We start from the raw sequence: 15,648 nt of genomic DNA, 5'->3' as shown, positions 1-15,648 counted from the left end.
GGGAATAGAGCTTACTTATACCCCTCAATGTGAAAGTCCATTACCGGCAAACTTCGATGGCGGTGCCTGCTTGCCAAGAAGTCAACGAGCAAGGTTGGAGGCTTATTCGCAGATCCGGGTCGTATTTATTGATTGGCCGAACCTTGAACCTGCAGCGGCGAGCGATAGAGGCGAAATGGATATTATCCATCCAATATGCTCATTGGGTCCTCTTGTGGAACAAGCTCAATGGATATCCGCCAAGATGGTGCCAGCAGCGCTAGGAATCCAGTGGATATCTACTGATGAAAAGATGGAATGTGCGTAATACCCCACAATACATTCTTTGCGACCGTGAAGGTGCAATAGCAAAACCTCATTTTACAGTCCATGAGATCGAGCACCATTGAGCCGTCTTATGACGAATTCTACTGCGCCGCAAAGACTGTTTTGGACCTCGAAATTCCTGCTCATTGATTAGTGATGAGGGGAAAATTTTCGTCACGATACTTCACGATGCTCCGGCGTGATTCCTCTTGTGGCAGGTGAGTCTTTGCTTGGCTTCTTGGCTCTTGGCAGCTTGTGGATGGGTATCCTCGGTGCAGCAGGTAACAAGACTCCCAAGATATGCGTGTCAGTTAACAAGGCAGGCGTCAAGCATTGTGATCGGCTTCGTTGCGCTGAAGCACCTTATAACAAAGTCCAGGAGTGGGATAGAGGAACGAAGAAGATCAGCTCGACGGAGAAATGAAGATATGGTTTGGCTGACTAAGCTCGAGGCACTTGCCGGCACTCTTTGAGGGATTGTGTGGAAAGAGTAGAAATTAGACAGACAGCTCGTGGTCGTGTTGATGAATATCACTGGTATGAAATAAATGTCAGTAGCATGGTTCTGAAAGCGAGGTCCAGAAGCGGCGAAGCCCTTCATTGAAGTATAGAATACACGGCTTATCGCTCAAATACAGTGGAGAGTTCCTTTTTTCATTACCATCCCATTATTTTTTTGACTTGTCCTCGCTCGCCTCCGTAACATTCAGACCTAGACCTTCCGAGTCCAAGTACAGCTTGTTTCTGCCGCCAGCTTCTTGCAAGATTGTTGCAATAGCTCTTGCGTTCTCAATCCTCTTCAAGTCGACGTATGATCGACTCTTCTTGATGGCGTCTCCAATGAGCTCGGCAGATCTTGCCTCACCCTGTGCTCGTACAACCATAGCTTGCTTCTCCTGGCGTGCCTTGTCAACAACGAATGCTGCTCTTTGTGCTTCTTGTTGTGCGACTTGCTTGGCTTCGACTGCAGCTGTGAATTCGGGAGAGAATGCCAAGTGCTATTCAAAGTTAGTAGCTGGTAAGATGGTGGAGGATGCTAACATACGGTGAGAGAAACATCATCAAGCATGATATTAAATCTGGCCGCACGCTTTGACAAATTTTCTCTGACCAGTCTCGCGACCATCTCACGTTGGGTGATCAACTGACTTGCATTGAATTGTGCCACTACACTCTTCAAAACTTCGTTGACAATCGAAGGAAGGACTCTCTCATCATAATCAGTGCCTAATGTTCGATATATTTGTGGAAGCGCATCAATTCGCGGTCTCGACAGAACACGACAGGTGATATTGACCATCTGCAAATCCTTGGTTCCAGTGAGAGAAGCAACATTTCGTGGTTTGGCTCGCACATCGTAATCTATCGGTGTCTCGAACCAGGGGATCCGCAAATGTGTTCCTGTAAGAATTGAGTGTTAGCCAGGGCGAAGTAGAAAAGAGCATGAAGCTTACCTTCAGCGTAGATCTGATTGCCCACACCTCCTATTCTCGTATACTTGATAGCTCTATGACCACCATCAACGTTGAATAGAGAATTGTTCGCAAGAACCGCAGCTCCGCCGAGAAGTATTAGACCTCCTAAACCTGACACCATACGCGGGGATGGCCCACCTCCTCCACCTCTGCCAGCCGCAGTCATTTGCCGCTGGAGATTCTTCCATATCTGCTCAGGGTTTGACATTGTGCTGTCGGAATCAAGGGAGACAGCTTTTGGCGTGAATGTGAAGCTCGACTGTCGTGATGGAGAAGCTTGAAATCCTAGAGGCAAAGTCCGAGATGCCGAATGCTGACTAGTGCATTTTGCTAGCTCTCCGCATTTCTTAGCGGAATATCAAAACTCAACCTCCGACATCACTTTTCAGCGTTAATTAACGACTACAACGACAATTCGAAGTGAAAGCGAGCACGAGCCGAGCTGTGTGGGCATTTGGGGCAAGGTGAATGAGATTAGAATAGCCAGAAACACTTTTCCAAAGACTTCTGTGCCATTTCTTCCAGCGTGAAGGTGACAAGTGATCAAACCTTCACATTCCTGAAGACCTTGCAGTTGCAAGATCATTGTGATCTCCTCCAGAACCTTCTTGCAGAACTAGCCATCATATTATCATCGTCAGAATGTCCAAACCACCGTCGAAGTCTGTCTTCGTCGGCAATATCCCATACGGTATGCTTCCTTCGCCGAACAAAGTCGAGCGTCGCCCCGTTCTGACTGTATAATAGGCCTTACAGAAGAACAGATTATTCGCATATTCAGCAGTGCAGGAAAAGTTCTCAACTTCCGGCTTGTGTACGATCGCGAGACAGGCAAGCCGAAGGGGTTTGGATTTGTCGAGTTCCCAGATTCAGGTACGGTTCGCACGCTTGCATTTGCGCTTCTCGAAATCACGTCCGCAAAACTGACAAACTTCGCAATCATAGACTCTGCTGCATCTGCAGTACGAAACCTCAACGACTACGAAATCATGAATCGAAAATTGCGCGTCGATTTCTCAAACGATGGAGGGGAGGAAGAAACAGTAAGCAATTTGTTCCAGAAATGATAAACACATCTTGACGATTACAGCAACCTGCACCTACAAGCTACAGACCTCCACCTCCCTCGAATGGGGTTTCCAGCTCACTGCCGCCGATCAATCCGAACTCCTCCATCCCTCCTCTGCCTGCTGGAGCCGATCTACCTGCAGGTTTGACCTGTCCAGATGCCATTTCCCGAACTCTCAACACTCTGCCAGCTGAACAACTACTCGATGTCCTCTCGCAAATGAAGACTTTGGCCACCACAGACGCTGCGAAGGCGACGGAACTTCTACACCAAGCACCCCAACTCTCGTACGCCATATTCCAAGCATTGCTCCTCATGGGACTTGTCTCTACCGAAGCCCTTAGCTCAGTTGTCGAACAGGCTTCTGCACCGCCTCCTCTGCTGACTCCACAACAACAACAAGCCTACCAAGCCCCAACCCCAAGCAACTACCCACCAGGCTACCCCCCTCCACCTCCTCATATGAGCGGTCAGATGGGCATACAAATGGGCACACCACCAGTGCAAAACCAAGGATTATACCCCCCACCACCGCAACAACGTGCTCCTCCCCCTCAGCAGCAAGCCCCACAGCAAAATCTGGCAGATACGGACGCATTGATGCAACAGGTTCTTGCTATGCCACAAGAGGTCATTGACAGCTTGCCACCCGCGGACAGGGCGCAGCTTCTTGCGTTGAGAGCAAGCTTTGGAAGATAAACTTGGAACGTCCAACATCGTGTAAGAGGGTTCCTGGAGGTCTATTGCACAAAATGCGGGGAGTTCTGCGGTCTGCACAATCACGTGGAGTGAGTGCACTGAAATATCGTTTCTCCTGATGTACAATTAGAGGTTGCGTCTCGCAAGGCGTGCATTAGAACGAATGCAACTTCTGCCTCCTCTGGCCTTTACTTTACTTTCTCTATATTTGCAAATAATGACAGGTGAATTGTCGTGTCGCGCAGGGGTCCTTGGGCAATCCAGGTGGATTGTAGCGTCCCAGCCACATAACATCCAACATCGATTCTTCGTTCTGGCAATCCCCTACCCTACCTTCGTACTTCATACGGAATATCTCACCATAACTCACACCATCTCTCTCCAAATACCTTGGAATCAGTTCCACCGAAATATCCTCTTTTTCGAAACATTGCAATTCCGTACTGAAAATTTGGATCACCAGTCGCGGGGTCTTCTATCAGAATTTCGCGTCAACTCGAACATGCCAACGTTACCAGCACATCTCAGAGCGATTCGTGTCCCTCAGTCTCGTCTGGAGGCCTGGAAATTATGCAAAACACATGGCGGCAAGTGTCGGATAGGACTGCGCTTCGATGCTCATCAAGCAAACAGACTCACAGTCATTCGTGACAAGATGTCAGCTTCGTTTAGTTCCAATAAACCCCACCGGAAGTCGCCACAAATCACGATGCCCATGTTTTTTTGACTTCCCAGGATCCAGTCCAACCTTCTGCAGAGAGGTGCTCGAACAGTCTGCTAAATCTCAATCACCGTTCAAGATCTCTTTTCGAAGCAAATTGATTGATAGGACGGCATTTAACCTTCCATGTTCAATATTGTTGTCTCCTGAGGGCAAGGAGTTCAATGTCGCATTCGGACATCTGCGATCAGCTTTTCTATATACCAGATATAAGATACCAGACTTTATACAAGGCCAACACTCTTGGTAGAGTCCATATACCTCGAGTCAACATACTGATCGGCGTATCTAAAGAAACTTCTGAGACGGCTCTCGCCCTACTCAACAAAGAACTGGAAAAAAAGCCCTTGGTTGTCACGGCTGTTGGGCTTTGCACCCGCATTGAGTCAGTACTCTCTCTCTCGAAGAGTTGAGTCATCGTAAGCTTTCCGAAGCTAGAATCATCTCGAAATGGGAAGTCATTCCTTTCAAGGGGAACGGCAAAGTTAAGAGTGAGGATTGAGTTTGCGAAACCAAGCTTTCTACACTAAGGAGTTGTCGGATTCGGAGTAAGGGTACCATCTATAGGAGCCTCGAGGTCATGAGTAGGAGTATAGGTTGAGATTTGAGGCATATTTTCCTGTCGAGTGTTTTCAACTTCTCACAGGACAGAAGGGTTGTTCATCTTGAGCACTAAAGAGCCGGCCTGTCATAGTCTTGTGAGCTATCACGCTTGGAATATGATTAACCTCATGCTTTTGTGGAAGGTTCTCAGAATGGCGAAAATGCAATTTGAAAAGCAACAGCTCCCCATAATGTGGTCGCATTTTCATCTTCGTTTTCCTTCTTGTTTCTGCTACATCAGCAGGGGAAAGATGCAAGGCGGGATCACATTTTTCAGCCACACGACAACTTAAACGACAGGTCATTAATCCCAACCTCTAATTTCTCTCGACTCATCACCAAAATTGACTACCCTCATTCCTTGGATCAAGGAGCTCTGCATCAAACCTTTCGAATTCCAATAACGATATGTCCCCATCAAACGTGCTCAAAATTCCGGCGCATATTAAAAACATGCGAGTTCCTAACACCAGAGCAGGAGCAGCAAGACTGCAACAGAGAGAAGGAGGTACTTGGATGATTGGACTCCGTCTCGACCCTGCTTCGGCCGATCACGCACGAGTTCTTCTTTGAGTTTTTCTCGACATCCAGCTCTCCCATTCCGACTCTTCGAGATCCAACATTCCCCTCACATTAACAAATCTCTCTGCACTAGTTGTGTCAAGATTGTCAAAAAGAACCCCATCGAAGTTCTCGGGTGCATGCAAAATCTTCAACATCTCTCGACGTCTAGCTTTACGATCCTTGAGGTCCAATATCGTCTCTGCACCTGAACTAGCATCAATCAGGATAATCGGTCTTCTCCAATATCTACCAGAGTCGGATCCAGTATGTCAAAGCTACCAACGCATCTCAAAATGCTCCGCAGGCCTCGTTCTCCTCGAGAAGCATATGAGATGTGGCGCAAAGAGGGAGGTGGTTACCAAATTGGTGTTCGTCTTAACGACGCTTCATCCAAGATTATCACAGAATTCCGTCTCGGGATCTCGAAGGCTGCAGGATGTCCACCTGTTAAAGTAGCACAGCAAAACGTCGTCTTCTTGTTCGCCGAAGTTCCTGCGTCTGGTCTAGAGTTCTACGAAGATACTTTAGCTACCGTCGCAAAGCATCGCTCGCCCTTTCGAGTTATCTTTGAGGATCCTTTTGTATCAGGACAGGACAAGGAATCTCCCTCTGTTTTGGCGTTAGAGATTGTCGGCTTAGAGATACACTCAGTGTACGATGAGCTCTGGGAGCACCTTGGTGCTGTGCCGCGCATGAGAGCCCAGAAATCGGGAAAAAGACGCCTGAAAATGAACATCTTGAGCTCTGCACCGAGTGAGAAAGTCAAAAGTGGATTGTTGCTAGCAGGGGCTGAGCTCCGCAAAGCCAATCTTTCCGCTACAGCGATTGGCTTATGCCTCCGTTTTGTGCCAGTCTACGCACCTAGGGAACGATTCTACAGGGCAAACACCGTTCTTCCAGATTGGCAAGTCATCCCATTCCAAGGCAGCAAAAGGATCTCGGCGCTTGAAGACGGTGATCAACCCGACTCTTCATCTTAGAAGGTCGAGTATAGATTCGTTCCCAAATTCTCTCATGGTTTAAAACCAACATTGGGCAAGTTTATTGCTTTGGACGGCAGCAGGATCGAGCACAACTATGTCTTATTATTTGAAGTCCTAGGGACAGCTGTTGTTGCATGATACGGAGAGATATATTGAGAAATGTGGACTATCAGCATTGTCCATTACACAATCTATATGTCGAACCGTAAGCACGTCGCCGCGAATATGAGTGATGAAGCTTGTCAGAGATGCCGCGATTAAGAAAAGGGAAATTCCAAGTGAACAAGCGAGACGGGTCTGAAGTATGATTGTTGGTCTAACAAAGCATGTATATCTTACTTACGAAATGCTATTATCAAAAGCGTACAGCCGGATGCAAGAGAACGACTCCATGTGGAGACCCCGCTTTAGTACTCTGTGAATCCTACCTTCTCTAACCTCTCCGCCTTGCCAATAACTTCGTGCTCCATATCCTTCGCGTATTTCACTAGTCTCTCTTGAATCACGGGATCGCTTGTTCCCAAGATTCTTGCAGCTGTCAGAGCAGCATTTATCTGTCAAATGTCAGCATATTGAACGCTAGACTGGGATATGAGCAAAGACTCACGCTGTTGTTGATTGCCACACAAGAGACAGGTACACCTCTTGGCATCTGTACTATGCTAAGAAGACTGTCCATACCGTCGAGAGTGCTACCTTTTACAGGTACTCCGACAACTGGTAGAGGTGTAGCAGAGGCAATCATGCCAGGTAAGTGCTGTCGAAATGGTCAGTGTCTGAGATCCAATAGACCAAACACGACAGGGGAAACTTACTGCGGCCCCGCCAGCTGCTGCTATGATGACTTTGAACCCCTTCGATGCTGCTGTCGAAGCGAATTCATGCATTTTCATGGGTGTGCGATGAGCAGATGTGATTGTGACGAAGAATGGAATGTCGAGAGTGGTCAAGAGCGCAAGACCAGGTTTGAGGACGGGGAGGTCGGAATCTGATCCCATGGTCACGGCTACCAATGGTTGTCTCGATGCCGAAGGTTTGCTGGAGATGGCGGTGGAAGGCTTGGGTGTTGGAAGACCTTTTCTTTCCGCTCTCATGGCGTCGGTCATTGAAAGAAGTGGCTGCACTAACGACTCGCCTTGGGCCATTGAATCTGCTACTATAGTAATATGGCCAATCTTTCTCGCTGGTTTGGATTCTTTGCCATACATATGCAATGCCGCTCTTGGTATGCCAATTGCATGCTTCATGATCTCGTTATGAGCAGGTTTGGATGCGCCACCTAGACGAAGTCAGTACAACAAGCTCAAAGAAGAGTGAGATTGTTCCAAATTCAAGAACTTTTCAACACTTGCGGTTTTGAATAACTCCAAAAAGAAGAAGCCGAGACACTGGGACTATGAAAACCTACGTACCGAGAATATTCAACATTATTGTTGCTGGAAACATAGCAGGTATCCTTGAATCTGGGAAGGATGGCATGAGTCCCAAAATTGACAGGAGCTGTGACTTATACTGCGAGAATGTCGGGCATGCCTCGATGGTATAATGTCCTGAATTGTGGGGGCGAGGGGCAATTTCGTTCACAATGAGCTCGCCATCCTCCATCAGAAAGAGCTCAACACCGAAGACACCCTTACCCCAGAGACTGCCCACTGCTTTTTTTGCAAGTTCTTGAGCCTCTCGTTGGATCCGCTGTGAAACTCCTCGAGCAGGCGCGTATACTAGCTTGCATATGCTGTCCTCGTGGATTGTCTCCACGGCTGGGTATGCTACGGTCGCCGTCCCGTTGGTGGAAGTTCCATCTTCAGTCTTGACTACCATTACTGCAAGCTCCATTTTGAAATTCGCCCACTTCTCTGCATATAGACCTCTACCCTTAAGAGCCATGAGCGCATCCTTAATATCACTTGCAGACTTGACAGGATAGTTGCCGCGCCCATCGTATGCATCCTTTCTCGCCTTCAGCATGAAAGGATATCCCATTTCTCTGCCAAAAGCTTGCAGATCTTCCTCTGTTGACTGCACAGCTTTCGAGATCGCAGTTCGAACTCCATTCTCCGCCAAATGATCTTTCTGCAAGAACTTGTCCTGGATCGTCCGTATCGTCCTCCAGCTCGGCTGAACTTCCACCTTCTTGACGGTCTTCTTGCCATCCGCTCCAAGAATTTCGACACCCCTCTCTGCAATCTCTTCTAGAACAACAGTGTCGACGTGCTCGATTTCTACTGTGAGGATATCGACCTGTCGCGCTAATTCTCTGATCTTCTCAGCGTCGATGAATGAGCCATCGATATGGTCGTTCTTGGCATTGACTTGCTTTGCAGGGGACTTCTCAGCATCGAGGATCACGATCTTGATTCCGAGGGGATTCGCAGCTTCGCAGAGCATTTGACCAAGCTGGCCGCCCCCGAGGAGTCCAATTGTGCGTTCCATGGCGGGGTACTACAGAGGCTGTGTTAGTGATAATGACTAAGAAAGAAACGAATCGAGATATAACGTATGCTCTTCTTTCGGAATAGCAAGCGAGTACCTGGAAGAGAATGTATGTAGTATTTACCTAGAAGACAACTTACCTAACAATCGAGATCGTGGTCCATGAAGAAGGACGAAATGTGGAAAATTGTAAGTTATTCTGCCGCACTAAATTTAAGGTTTGGGCTTAGTTCGTTGCTTTCACCGCCTAAACAGCCAGTCTTCTGTCGTCTCTAGACAAGTATTCAGTCCAAGACCGCCATGATGAAGATTCCATGGAAAAGTGTTTCCAGACATATAGAAGCTGCCACACTTCATTCCGAAAAACGGAAGCCGAAACAAAATGTTCTATCACTACCATTCAAAGAAGACGAAGACTACAGAAGCTTGCATCGTCAGCACCATATCCCCAGATTCACGGCATGCCAATAGCAACTCAACATATTTGCTCCAGACTCACGTTCAAAGAGCTCCTGACTCATAGTTTGTTTTGCCATTCGAATGCACTTATGTGGCTCACGATTCGCGCATCCTTGTGAAACTCAATTGCTCAGGATTTTCGAGTTGTATATTTCAAATATAAAATACAAACAGACAAGCACGTGGTGAGTTACACGAGTCCTGACAATTGTGACTGACAGTGTTGGTTCAGGTTAACCAGGAATGTCGCAAAGTTCACGCACAATTGATCTTCTGGGCATCTGATGGTCGATTAGAAATTTACCTGGACTACGTTCTACAATCAATCAAGGCTTCTCGAAATCAATCACGACACGGCCAGCAATCTCCCCTCTCCTCAACTGCTGCACACTTTCAGGAAACGCGCTCAAACCTCGAACCTCACAAATCTGCTTTAACAACCCTCTTTGAGCATATTCCAATGCCATCGCAGTATCCTGCATCGTACCGATGAGTGACCCCATAATTTTGAGGTTTCGGAACGCGAAATATGAAGGGTCTGCTCCAATTGTCATCAGGTCCTTTGGCGCTATTTATATAATTAGCATTTCATCACTGCAACACGACGAAGAACTTACGCAAGCCAACGCAAACCACAACTCCACTAATTCTGTCGCCAATATAGCTAATGGCATCTTTGTATGCTTGGTAGGCGGTAACGATCACACCATGCGCTCCAACGCCACCAGCGACCTTCTTGACCTCCTCGGCGACGTTGGGTACCTCTTTGAAATCGATGAAAGCCTCGGCGCCCATTTCTAGGGAGAGCTTGCGTTTTGCGTCTCCCGTATCAATTACGATTGGACGCATACCCATTGCCTTCGCCAGTTGGACACCTTGGATGCCAACTCCACCACCGCCACCTACACACCATTAAACATTGAACGACGGCAGAAAAGAGCAAAGAGTAACGGAGCATACCAGGAAATACAACCCATTGTGTAACCTTCAACCCAGAATCGATCAACGCCCTGTGCATTGTACTCGCACTACACATAATCGGCCCCGCAATATAATCACTCACCCCGTCCGGGATCGGGCTTGTGTATTTCGCCGGACTCGTGATATACTGCTGGTATGTCCCTGTCGCCACAAGTCCGGTGTGTATACCCTTTTGGCAATAGTTCTCTCTTCCCTCCCAACACATCTCGCATTTTCCGCAGACGTCCCAAAGAGGTTTGACTCCACCACGGTCTCCAACCTTCCAGTTCTTTACATTAGCGCCGACCTTCACGACCACGCCGGCACCTTCGTGACCCGCGCATTGCACACCGAAGGTAGACATCTTCGGCATGGCCCAATCGTTCATCATGAAGTGGATATCAGACATACAGAGGCCTGTCGCATTGAGTTTGAGAAGAACTTCATCAGGTCCTACATTCGCTCTGTCAGTTGGGTCCAGAAACTTAATACAAAGCAAGCCAATACGGACCTGGCTCCGGAACAGGCACATCCTGAACCTCGACCCGAAAATCCGGTCCTGCTACACTTTAGCTTCTGAGTTAAGCTTGATTGCAGGAGACGACCTTCGTTCACCACCACGCCGGCCTTGCATGTCTTCGGGATCTCGAAATGGATTTCTCCGTTCTTGCTCTCGTTTGTAGCTGCCATAGCGATTTCTTACCAGCGATACCTTGATGGGTTCCTATCCCGATTCCTCGGGACCAATTCCTTCTTATAAGAGGAGGAGGGGTACAATGTTCTTGTCCTACGTGGGACCATGCGGGGTCGCGGTGGTGTTCCGCCATCTTGGTGCATTCGCTCCCTGAGCTTAGAGCGAAGAATGGTTGGGTGGTGGCATGATGGAGTCAAGAGTCTTGAGTCGGACATAGCTCAGCCTCGGGGCGGGGTAATGCGGGGTGTGGGTCCAGAGCCCGGTGTGTCCAGTGAACAGCTGCCAGAACTTGACTTGGAAGACTTGCAACCAATTGCAATAGAGAGTCAACAAATCTGTTTGTCCCGTTTGCCGAAGAACTGAGCCTCGCTACTGCAGGTCACGAATTGTCAAATAGCCATTTGCACTTAGATAAGCTGACAGCTTTCCATGATTTATGAAGGCAAAGAAGATCCTCAAGACTCATGAGAGATCGAGAAATAAGTTTGGTGGAAATTACGCACCACTGGTGCACATCTAATCCCATCGGAGTCTCAACCCTTTACCAACAATGCTACCAACAAAAGGTGGCTACAAAGGTCGGACATTACGGCCTTGGATAATCATCACCCGATAGCCCAACTACTCCTAAGATTGCCCACCATTCTAGCTTTCCTCAGCCTTCTTCTCCTCACTCTGTGCACCCTCATCGATCTGTGCACTCTCTCCACTACTCTCCTCGTCTCTCCTCTTATCCTGCGCAATGTCTGGAGCGGGTGCAAACGTACTCCTCCCCCTAATCTTCCTCCCATAATAGTAAAAGATAAACGGCAACGGCACCAACACAGCCGCCACAGCTCCAATCAACGTCTGTCCATAATTGATTCCAATCCCCTCATACATATATCTCGCGAACAGCGGGAAAATAGCACCAAACAAGGATCGCATGAATGTATTTCCCGCAATGGCAGATGCGGCAAACATGAGGTACGCATCGATGATATAGTTCAGGAGCTGGAGGAAAATAGCGAAGATTCCAAAACCGGTGAAGAGCCCAGAGAGCGTGGGCACGATCCAAGGAATCTTATCCGTGTAGCCCGTCCACCCGAACCAGAACAGACCCGCCGCGAAGACGGGACCGCCTATCATCACAATGGGGAGTCGCCATTCCGGGACGGGGATATTGTTATTAGCTTTCAGCTTCCGCACATAGGAAGAGTTCATCAAGATCACCATAACGAAGGCGATGAGTTCGCCGATGACGAGGCCGAAGTACGTTAACCCGCCTACGCCGGCGTTCATATGGTAGACACCTTGAAAGACGAGGGCGTAAGCCGTGAGGAAAGTGTACAGTAGGCCGTAGACGAAGGCCATGTAGATGGAGATGAGCAGGACGATGGGTTCGGTGAACAGGATTCTCAGGGGACGGCCCACGTTCTTGACGATGAGTTCTTTGACGTCCACTTCTATTTCTTCTTGCTTGGCATGAATACCCCAATTCTTGGTTCTCCGACGGAGCTCGGCTGCTTTGGTTACGAGGATGAGAGGCGGATATGTCTCTTCCAAGAAGAACAAGCTTAGGATGAAAGATGAGAAGCCCATGAAGGACGAGATGTACATTGTCCATCTCCATCCCAAGTACGATTCCGTTATAAAACCACCAACGAAAGGAGCAAGTAGCGGTCCCATGAACACCGTAGCGGAGAAACAAGCCACAGCCATACCGCGCGTCTCGTTGCTCCAGATATCCGCAAAGATAGCAGCAACCACAGCCAAAGGACAAGAGCCAAACAAGCCATCAAAAAATCGGCAGATCATCACCGTCTGGATGTTTGCAGCTGTAGCTGTACCGATAGCGAATATTCCAAATCCGAAAGAGGAAATGACAATTGGTAACCGTCGACCGTAAAGCTCGGACATGGGAGCCCAGATAATAGGTCCAAATGCATATCCGAGGACGAATAGAGATGTTCCGAGTGTGGCTACTTCTATCCCAACGTGGAATTCTCGCTCTACGCCGACGCTGGCTGCACTGAAAATACTGCTGCCGAACGTTGCTGCTAGAGAGGCCCAGATGGCGATCAGACTAATGATAAGTCTAACGAGAAATGTGAGTTCTTCAATCCAAGTAAATGCGACATGGGGCAGAGACGAACTTCTTCTTCAACGACCAATTCTGTGCATGCGTCGGATCATCATGCCCATCAAACTCCACCACATATTCCTCCTGCGCGGGCAGAGGCGGTGGATACGGCTTCCCACCCCCAAAGTTCGGCAGCGGTTTATCCTTCTTGGTCGAAGCTCGCGATCCTACCGTCCCGAAATGTTGCGATCGATGGGTATTGATCCGATCCAATGCCGTCGGATTCCGTACCAATTGCCCATTTATTCGATGGGTCTCTGATCGATGGAGATCCGTGTCGTGAGCATACGAGGAGCTTCGTGCGCGGGAGGTAGCGGGGCGGGCTCGAATGCCTTCGTACTGAGGTGAGTCTGCGCCGGAGGAGGATGTGGAGACTACCGTTGGGAGTCGTTCGATCTCGTTCTCGTCAAGGGGACTGTTGTTGCCATTTTCTGGTTTCTCGACTTGCTGGTTCTCGGGATGCAGACTCGCGTATTCTCTGCGGAATTGCCCTTGGGTGTCCCAGGAGCGATATCGTTCGGGCTCGGCGTCTGCTTCGGCTCGTAGGTTTTCGTAGTCTTCTTCCATTAACGGCATTGCAAGAGAGAGTTGTTTTGTGCTTGCAAGGCAGTTAATCGAAGAGACCTCGAGTCGATCAAGTGAGGCAAGTCCTAAAGAGAGAAAGACTCACGAGCCCACCTGCACGATGGATGGAGGATGGAAGCCATGTTGAGGGTTTTGTTACGACTGTTTCCCGAGAAGCCCGCAATTCGTCTAGTTCAATGTACGTCAGACTTGTGGGTGTGCGTCGATGGCTTGCTTTCCGCGCGGTTTGGGACCCCCTTTACCCAAAGTAGATAAACAAGCGAGATCTAGATCTCCGACAAGAGCATTTAAGCTTTTGCAGTAGCCGTTGTAGGGCAAGCTTGTACATTAGGTAATATATCTAATCATTGTATTGACGAATGAGGAGTGTTCAGTGGTTGCAGGCCTGTGATTTCTAACCGGAAAGCATGTAGTGCTGACAGGAATGAGATGCACGGTGCGTACATAATCAAGGGATTGGAAGGCTTATCTCGACGTATGAAGAGCCTTAAGTCCTGCAAATCAGGGGCACGTCTGAAAAAGATGCGAAGATCGTGGCCGTCCAATCACTTGATGGTGAACAATCGGGTGTTTCAGGTGTTCATTGCTCACTTTTAGAGGATTGACTACAGTAGCATCGAATTGCTCGCCTGCTTTTCAGAAAGTTGATTTCTTAGAGAAAGCGAAAATGATTGAAGTAACAAGACTATAATTCATCATACATCTCTGGGAATGCATTGGCAGTAGTCGTTGTCAATTGTGGAGGTTATGATGATAATCCTGTTGTTGCTGGATCTATTCCTAAGCGCATTGCGTCTCGCATTTCGCATATCGCACTCGATATACGGCATTTCGCAGATACTCTTGGGGAAGCAACCTCAGCTCCATATTTCTCTTAGAGTATTGGATGAACGGTATTGAATGTACTTTGTTCAAAGTTATGTCGTGTTCAGCACATCGCTGAGAATTCGACTGCTGTGCACAAGGCACTTGTCTCGCTGCGGCGAAATGGCCATAAACAGAACTTTTGACTCAATGGAGAAATAATGACTGAACAAATTCCGCGTCAAGACGACCAACGCGAATAAAGTCACTTCCTGAAGCCTAGGAAACCTTCTCCCCAGGCATCTATCGACACCCGAATGGCACCGAACAAGGCATCCTAGATCGCTGGTCTCCGAAATCTGTCGAGCGTGGCCAGTCTATCGAGGTGCTTCCGAGTGGCAGAATTATGGTGATGCCTGGGCAGACAGGAGCTCCTACTTGTGGAGAGGTAAGTCGACTTCGAACCACACCTAGAACACTACTGACGTGCCCCTCCAGTCTGGGCGAGAGCGTTGACATTGACTCTTCGAGATTAAAGTAGGCCTTGCCAACGGTGATATGATTATGCATCGTGAATTGGGACATTGGTCGATCTTATTCCGCGACCGGAGGAGCTGCCCGCAAGATGAAGGGGACCATTGCTCAACGTGCACGAACTCCTGCGATGTCAATCGCTTCATTTGGCCTTACACGAAGGGCCCAGGTGCCACTAGGAATGAGCCTGCTACATGGAAAGCGTAATATTTGAAGTTATTCTATGAAGGATAAAGTGTTAGCAAACATATAGGCAGAGATTGGGCAAAAGATTCATCAAATCTTGACAAATGCTCTCAAGAATACGGATGACCTGGTGCAATGCAAGAAATATCTAGTCGTACCATGCTGTAGGACATACTCGTGTTCAATACAATAGGCTTCTATGAGCAGTAACAAGCGATAGCGAAGTTGAACAGGAGCACAACACCAGACACCGACGTAGCCTCAACTTCAAGACCAGATCACGCTAAGATCCTCGACCAATCACAGCCTCAACCCTTTTTAACGTCGTATAAAGTTAAATAAGCAGATCTTGGTATCTTCTGAGACAGCAGCCTCCAGGATATAGACGCTTGCGACAGTGATCGTGCCTCTCTAATATTCTCGTGTGTGCTTGAAATACGAATGACTCAAA

General features: G+C 48.3%; 7 protein-coding genes across 7 annotated transcripts; 3 read left to right on the top strand and 4 right to left on the bottom strand.

Annotated features, from left to right (window-relative positions):
• Positions 1-840: 840 nt before the first annotated feature.
• On the bottom strand, positions 841-2,070 carry LY89DRAFT_643087 (uncharacterized protein). Its single transcript, XM_018211786.1, has 3 exons — positions 1,761-2,070; positions 1,352-1,707; positions 841-1,304 (listed from the first exon to the last, which is right to left on the bottom strand). The coding sequence occupies exons 1-3, from the start codon at positions 1,987-1,989 to the stop codon at positions 975-977; spliced, it is 915 nt and encodes a 304-aa protein (XP_018073030.1). The 5' UTR covers positions 1,990-2,070; the 3' UTR covers positions 841-974.
• A 181-nt stretch (positions 2,071-2,251) lies between these two features.
• Positions 2,252-3,549, top strand: LY89DRAFT_643085 (uncharacterized protein; the record flags this gene model as incomplete). Its single annotated transcript, XM_018211785.1, has 4 exons — positions 2,252-2,472; positions 2,529-2,654; positions 2,727-2,824; positions 2,872-3,549. Exons 1-4 carry the CDS (start codon positions 2,424-2,426, stop codon positions 3,547-3,549), a joined length of 951 nt encoding a protein of 316 aa, XP_018073029.1. The 5' UTR covers positions 2,252-2,423.
• LY89DRAFT_501941 (uncharacterized protein) lies at positions 3,513-4,589 on the top strand. Its single transcript, XM_018207970.1, has one exon. The coding sequence runs from the start codon at positions 3,713-3,715 to the stop codon at positions 4,274-4,276; it is 564 nt and encodes a 187-aa protein (XP_018073028.1). The 5' UTR covers positions 3,513-3,712; the 3' UTR covers positions 4,277-4,589.
• Positions 4,590-5,703: 1,114 nt separating this feature from the next.
• Positions 5,704-6,417, top strand: LY89DRAFT_667746 (uncharacterized protein; the record flags this gene model as incomplete). The annotated part of the gene is made up of 1 exon (XM_018212998.1): positions 5,704-6,417. The coding sequence occupies one exon, from the start codon at positions 5,704-5,706 to the stop codon at positions 6,415-6,417; it is 714 nt and encodes a 237-aa protein (XP_018073027.1).
• Positions 6,418-6,729: 312 nt separating this feature from the next.
• On the bottom strand, positions 6,730-9,015 carry LY89DRAFT_683580 (Phosphoribosylaminoimidazole carboxylase). The gene is made up of 5 exons (XM_018214728.1): positions 8,994-9,015; positions 7,833-8,862; positions 7,236-7,699; positions 7,028-7,177; positions 6,730-6,974 (listed from the first exon to the last, which is right to left on the bottom strand). The coding sequence occupies exons 2-5, from the start codon at positions 8,851-8,853 to the stop codon at positions 6,828-6,830; spliced, it is 1,782 nt and encodes a 593-aa protein (XP_018073026.1). The 5' UTR covers positions 8,854-8,862; positions 8,994-9,015; the 3' UTR covers positions 6,730-6,827.
• Positions 9,016-9,534: 519 nt separating this feature from the next.
• LY89DRAFT_501835 (alcohol dehydrogenase) lies at positions 9,535-11,286 on the bottom strand. Its single transcript, XM_018207968.1, has 5 exons — positions 10,878-11,286; positions 10,784-10,831; positions 10,273-10,725; positions 9,930-10,214; positions 9,535-9,880 (listed from the first exon to the last, which is right to left on the bottom strand). The coding sequence occupies exons 1-5, from the start codon at positions 10,960-10,962 to the stop codon at positions 9,639-9,641; spliced, it is 1,113 nt and encodes a 370-aa protein (XP_018073025.1). The 5' UTR covers positions 10,963-11,286; the 3' UTR covers positions 9,535-9,638.
• A 307-nt stretch (positions 11,287-11,593) lies between these two features.
• On the bottom strand, positions 11,594-13,933 carry LY89DRAFT_613685 (MFS general substrate transporter). Its single transcript, XM_018210667.1, has 2 exons — positions 13,102-13,933; positions 11,594-13,043 (listed from the first exon to the last, which is right to left on the bottom strand). Exons 1-2 carry the CDS (start codon positions 13,662-13,664, stop codon positions 11,612-11,614), a joined length of 1,995 nt encoding a protein of 664 aa, XP_018073024.1. The 5' UTR covers positions 13,665-13,933; the 3' UTR covers positions 11,594-11,611.
• Between the last annotated feature and the right edge of the window lie 1,715 nt (positions 13,934-15,648).

Source organism: Mollisia scopiformis (genome assembly GCF_001500285.1).
Source record: "Mollisia scopiformis unplaced genomic scaffold LY89scaffold_9, whole genome shotgun sequence".
Lineage (NCBI taxonomy): Eukaryota > Fungi > Ascomycota > Leotiomycetes > Helotiales > Mollisiaceae > Mollisia > Mollisia scopiformis.
The sequence above is the reverse complement of the archived record's forward strand: the minus strand, read 5'-3'. Positions and strand labels throughout refer to the sequence as shown.

Bases quoted from the DNA above. Each gene is read 5' to 3' on its own strand.
- LY89DRAFT_643087 (XM_018211786.1), bottom strand. From the start codon at position 1,989: ATGTCAAACCCTGAGCAGATATGGAAGAATCTCCAGCGGCAAATGACT. The intron at 1,708-1,760 runs GTAAGCTTCATG...CAATTCTTACAG, and splicing joins CAATCAGATCTACGCTGAAG to GAACACATTTGCGGATCCCC. The intron at 1,305-1,351 runs GTATGTTAGCAT...AACTTTGAATAG, and splicing joins TTGATGATGTTTCTCTCACC to CACTTGGCATTCTCTCCCGA.
- LY89DRAFT_613685 (XM_018210667.1), bottom strand. From the start codon at position 13,664: ATGCCGTTAATGGAAGAAGACTACGAAAACCTACGAGCCGAAGCAGAC. The intron at 13,044-13,101 runs GTTCGTCTCTGC...ATTTCTCGTTAG, and splicing joins AATTGGTCGTTGAAGAAGAA to ACTTATCATTAGTCTGATCG.
- LY89DRAFT_501941 (XM_018207970.1), top strand. From the start codon at position 3,713: ATGCAACTTCTGCCTCCTCTGGCCTTTACTTTACTTTCTCTATATTTG.
- LY89DRAFT_501835 (XM_018207968.1), bottom strand. From the start codon at position 10,962: ATGGCAGCTACAAACGAGAGCAAGAACGGAGAAATCCATTTCGAGATC. The intron at 10,832-10,877 runs GTCGTCTCCTGC...AAAGTGTAGCAG, and splicing joins CGGCGTGGTGGTGAACGAAG to GACCGGATTTTCGGGTCGAG. The intron at 10,726-10,783 runs GTCCGTATTGGC...GAGCGAATGTAG, and splicing joins TGTGCCTGTTCCGGAGCCAG to GACCTGATGAAGTTCTTCTC.
- LY89DRAFT_683580 (XM_018214728.1), bottom strand. From the start codon at position 8,853: ATGGAACGCACAATTGGACTCCTCGGGGGCGGCCAGCTTGGTCAAATG. The intron at 7,178-7,235 runs GTAAGTTTCCCC...CCATTTCGACAG, and splicing joins CAGCAGCTGGCGGGGCCGCA to CACTTACCTGGCATGATTGC. The intron at 6,975-7,027 runs GTGAGTCTTTGC...GACATTTGACAG, and splicing joins GTGTGGCAATCAACAACAGC to ATAAATGCTGCTCTGACAGC.